Source organism: Austrofundulus limnaeus, unplaced genomic scaffold (genome assembly GCF_001266775.1).
Source record: "Austrofundulus limnaeus strain Quisiro unplaced genomic scaffold, Austrofundulus_limnaeus-1.0 Scaffold383, whole genome shotgun sequence".
In the NCBI taxonomy this organism is placed as follows: domain Eukaryota; kingdom Metazoa; phylum Chordata; class Actinopteri; order Cyprinodontiformes; family Rivulidae; genus Austrofundulus; species Austrofundulus limnaeus.
The window spans coordinates 13,516-18,796 of record NW_013952785.1 but is presented as its reverse complement, the minus strand read 5'-3'; the positions used below and the strand labels follow the sequence as shown (position 1 = coordinate 18,796).

At 43.3% G+C, this 5,281-nt stretch overlaps 1 protein-coding gene across 1 annotated transcript in view; it reads right to left on the bottom strand.

The window, feature by feature from the left end:
• Positions 1-5,281, bottom strand: part of dla (deltaA) — a gene marked incomplete at its 3' end in the record, with an annotated part of 13,503 nt that continues 8,222 nt past the window's right edge. The window contains 4 exon segments of the mRNA XM_014023644.1: positions 1-686; positions 770-878; positions 962-1,742; positions 2,433-2,649. Coding sequence (XP_013879098.1) covers positions 681-686; positions 770-878; positions 962-1,742; positions 2,433-2,649 — 1,113 coding nt within the window.

The following is a 5,281-nucleotide window of genomic DNA, read 5'->3' as shown; positions in this document are numbered from 1 at the left end:
TTAAATCATAACATTTTCCTTGTATTTTTCTTCTTTTATATTTTGCAAAATGAGAATCAAAGAGCAAGAATATTTTTTTTATAAACAAGTCACTGTGTTCCAAAGGAGAGGGGAAAAAAGAGCAATGCTACGCCATAAATGGCTCGGAGGACTTAGGGATGAAAACACACTTCAGTTAACACAGTGATCATGTATACATACAGTCTTCACAGGTGCAGCATTGGGTGCACAGCCCATGTCAACAGCCTGGTGAAGAGCAGGCCAGTATGGCCAAACATCCACCATTTGATGCAGTTCCTGCATTCAGCAACGGCATGTGGGTTAGAGAAAAGGCCTGGCTGCAAATGTTGCAAAAACAAGACTTGTAGCATTGTACGCCATGTGACAATGTTAAYTTTATTTACTCTCCAATGAAAGGTTAAACAGAAAACTTAGGGTCAGTTTASTTTTTGCTGTAAACTTTTATCCATTTTTACCCTGCCATTTCTTATCCCACAGGCCGCCGCTGCCTACACTTAGTTACCAGTAGAGAACCAGCTCATTCTGAATATCAGTTAAACGTCTCAGTATCAGCAGCAGTCTTGAGGCGGGACACCTCCCCCTAGGGTTAGAGCAGCATCTGAAGGAGCATAAAAACTCCCAAAGAACAACGGAGCAACAGGCAGCTCATTCGTGGCTTGTTACACCTGGATATGAGCAGAAAGACAAAAGAAAATGCATGAGACTCGGGCTCTCTGGACATGAATWGAAAAATTGTAAGTGAACCTACCTCAGTTGCAATTATACATTCGTCTTTCTCCTCTGACATCACAAACACAGATTTGTACTTGGTGTCCACACATGCAGACAGTTCTGGGGCTTTCTTTTCTGATGCATCACTTTAAGACAGACAGGAAAACAAGTTAGCACATTTTCTGTGTGAAAAACAACTTAGCAATCTGACTTTGCTATAAATATTTACCATTTTAAACGTTTGCTGCGTTTCTCCTCAAACTCAAATAAATCAACAGGTTGACACTTGTCCTCGCAGGCTGCCTCCAGCATGGCCTCCTTCGCTGCCTGCTCATAGCTGACTTCATGTGCGAGGTTGTAGTCTGCAGGTTGATGGTGGCTYTTATAGCTGCTTCTTCCTGGTGAAGAGCCTTCATCAGGGTCGCTGCTGCAGAAGTCCATCTTCTTATTGATGTTTTTGACTCCTTGTGTTGGCATCACGCTGATGGCCAGGTCCCTGTCGCTGCGATGACAGTTGTTGGTCAGGTTGTTTATTGTTTCTCTGTCGCCCACGACTTCAWTTTGTTCACCATGCTGAACTTTCGATCGAAAAAATCCAACCAGCACAGCACACCCTGCCAGCAGCAGCAGCACCAGAGCTACACCAGATCCGATAGCCATCAAGGGCACCTCTGATCCACGGATTGCAGCATGTTCTGGAAGCAAGAACTGGCAGTTTCTGCCACCGTACCCATGGACACATGCACAGACATAGCGGTTGTTTCTCTCATGGCAGGTAGCACCATTGTGGCAAGGGTTGTGCTCACAACGGCTGATGGGAGAGCTGCAGTTGCGGCCTGTGGATCCTGGTGGGCATGTGCAGGTGTAGCCGTTAGGACCCTCTTGACACGTGCCACCATTCTGGCAAGGATAGGCTGCACACTCATCTCCTGTGTTGTCACAGTTCAAGCCAGTGAAACCGTCTGGACACTGACACAGGTACGAGTTGACCAGATCAATACAGTGCGCACCTGAAAAWAGTACACAAAGCCTCACATCAATGTTTAATCCCTACTGCGTGGATAAATTATTGCTGATCTCTCACGATTCAAGGCACAATTCAGAAATCCTCCACGCATTTTGACTAAACACCATTTTTGTCAGGGGATTCTGATGTTATCAGTCAAATGGATGTTATTAGGCGTTATCAGTCCCATACAATGGCTTCAGAGGGTCCCTACTGTGCCTTCTAGGCTTCAGACTGTCCCGACAGTGCCCCCTAGTGGGTTAATATATTAATGACAWTGCAAATAACCAAAACATATAGTAATTAAATTTTTGTGTCCATGTCGGACTCAAACCCTGTTCTACCCATTGCCTTATTGAGAGGCCATGAAATACATCTGTCGGAAGTTAGCTAACCATGTCTTCTGCTCTAAGGTTAACCTTGGTGGCTTTAAGTCTCATATTAACCAGATTTCTTATGCCTCATATTAACCAGATAGTGGTTTTATACCTCATACTAACCAGATAGTGGTTTTATACCTCATACTAACCAGCTGATGATTGGAAGCCATTCTATGGGACGGGGGAACCTGCTAACCGGCACAGGCGGGACATTCTGAAGCCATTCTAGGGGACTAATAACGCCTAATAACGTCCATTTCATGGATGATAACATACGAAGCGGGTGATTTTTGTTTGGTCACACTGTCACTTACCATTTGAGCAAGGACTTGAGGTGCAGTGGTCAATCTTCTTCTCACAGCTGAATCCTGCGTATCCTGTGGGGCACTGGCAAAAATAACCTCCATCTGGGTTGTTAGCACATCGTCCACCGTTGGAGCAAGGCCCATCAGCACATGTCATGGCACTCAGCTCACAGTTGTTGCCATAGAATCCATAAGGACAAGTGCACTGATATGCATTTTCTGATTCCTGTATGTATAGAGGCAATTTTGTGTTTTTATTATTCAAACAAAAAATGCCGTTTCAATCAAAGAAGTAATTTTAACCAAAGAAAAATAATTTCAACTAAATAAAAAAGCCATTTCAATCAAAAAATAAAAATAAAAAATTCAACCACCCCCCGCCACAAAAAAATTTCTACCTAACAAAAAGGCAAATTCAATAACATTTTTTTAATCGAAACTTTTTTTGCAAAACAGAAACTTCTTTTTTTCACAACAGAAATCTTTGGTTGAACTCAAACAAGTTTTTGAACTCAGAGAACATGAACATCTGGGGCGGGGCCTAATGAGGAACCACCGTAAGGCGTGTCCCTATTGGTTAGTGTGGACTGAAGTGATTTCCTCTTGCACCCACTTTAAATGTTGTCAGTACATTAAATGGCCATTATTAGTGGTTATCAGTCCCATACATTGTGTGCAGACTGTCCCTCCTCTACCTCCTAGTAGGTTGAAAGGCACTTATTAATCATTTTTATACCAGATAATATGCATTCAGGTGCAGTGGGTTTGGCTTCTCCCCTAGGACGCAGAGCTCAAGCGGTCAGCCCAGCTCACTGTCATTAGATCAGGGGAAGCACTTGATCTGCGGMACTGAGATCCAAGCTGTAGCCGGTGGTCGCTCCCAGCATTGCTAACAGTTGCTAACAGACCGTCAGAGAAGTTTTCCAGGTCTGCTCAGACATGTTTCAAACTTTGTGYTACATTTACACCAAATGTGTTGCGCGCCTCCAAAAATCTCAAAATGCATGCCTCCTGACGCTGTTGTCCAGTGAGAACAGACACATTTGATGTGAACGTAGATGCGCGAGAGGAGGAGCCTTTTTAACTGTAGTTTTGATAACTCACCACACATGTCGACTTCCTCACTAATCGTCCTCCAGGCAAAATCATTTTTATTTCAATAACGACAATGGACACTTGAATGATCCTAAATGTTTGGACTATTAGTTTGTCCTCCATTGTATGTGTGATCCGCTTTCCCAGGCTTCCAGTATTTTYGGAGCATTACCAGTACGTCACTGAGCAGAGTCTCTCTGATTGGTTGATGCGACGCATCAAGCAGCAAAAGTTCAGATTTTCCAACACAAGCGYTGGACTCTTTGGACGTGCCGCACCCACAGAAAATGCTCAAAACGTGGAAACCGCTTCAAACTGCGCTGCTCAAAATGCATCAGACGCACTGCTCAGCTTTTAGAYGCCCCGGATGCATGTCCACCACTGACTGCATGTAAACCAGACGCTCCTGATGCTCAAAATGTGTTCGGTGTAAATGTAGCATAAAGAAACTGATCTCTGTGGTGCATTTAACATTTCCTGAAACCTTTTTTTTTGTTCAGTATATTTGACAATGGGAGAGGAGAAAATATTTAATCTTAGTAATCCAAAATCTAACTATTAAACCAGCTGTGCGATTAGGCTCAAATTTCTGTCCGTTGTAGATCAAAGCAGTAGAATTTCCCACAGTATCATCAAAATCTTAGGTGGTTTTATTTTACTTTATTTATATTCAGATTTAACAGCCAAGGAGCCCTGCAATAGAGGCTAGCCTCCTCCCATCCCCTCTTTTGTTGTTCAGGAAAGAGAGTAAACATCCAAGAATGGCTGTAGAAGAGCTCCGAGCATATTGTTCTCCAACTGCCACCGTCCAGATGGCGTCTTATGGCAAAGCTACCCCATTGTCTTCTCAGGCTTATATCTCAAAAAGTACCAAACAGAGTTGGATGAAACTTTCAGGAAATGTTCATTACACCACAGGGAACAGCCATTTAAAATCTGAAACATTTCAGAGCCTGAGCAGGCGCATGATTCTGATTGAACCTGAGATCCACTGGAGAGGAGCTCTGAGTGGCTCAACCTGTCACCGTGTAGAGTGATTCTTCTGCGGCATGACTATCCGATTTGAGCCGCTTGCACGCTCGTGCTCTGAAATGTTTCAAACTTTAAYTRGCTGTTCTCTGTGGTGAAACAAACATTTCCTGAAAGTTTCATATAAATCTGTTTGGTACTTTTTAAGACATAAGCCTGAGAAGGCAATAGGGCAGTTTTGATTCAGTCATGCTGCAGAAGAAGCCCTATGGTGACAGTTTGTGAGCCACCAGAGCTCCTCTCCAATGGTTTTCAGATGTTTACTCTCTTTCCTGGACAGCAGAAGGAGGGTGGAGGAGGCTAACCTCTGTTGCAGAGCTCCATTGTCTGTAAAATATGAAAATAAATTAAATAAATCCACCTCAGATTTTGATGAATCTTTGGGAAATTCTATCACTTAGATCTACGGATGACAGAAATTTGAGGCAAATCGCACGGCTGATTTAAGAGTTGGATTTTGGTTTTCAAAGATTAAATATATTCCCCTCTCCCATCATCAAATAAACCAAACCAAAACACACAAAGTTTCAGGAAATGTTTATCACACCACAGAGATCTGTTGATTAAAGCTTGAAACATGTCTGAGCAGACCCGGAAAACTATGCTGACTGACTGTTAGCAACTGTTAGCAATGTATGGGGCGACCATCGGCTACAGCCTGGATGAGAAGGGGTTATCTGTGGAATCAAAGTGGGCGTGACACAAGAGTGGGCGTGTCTAAAGCATAAACACTG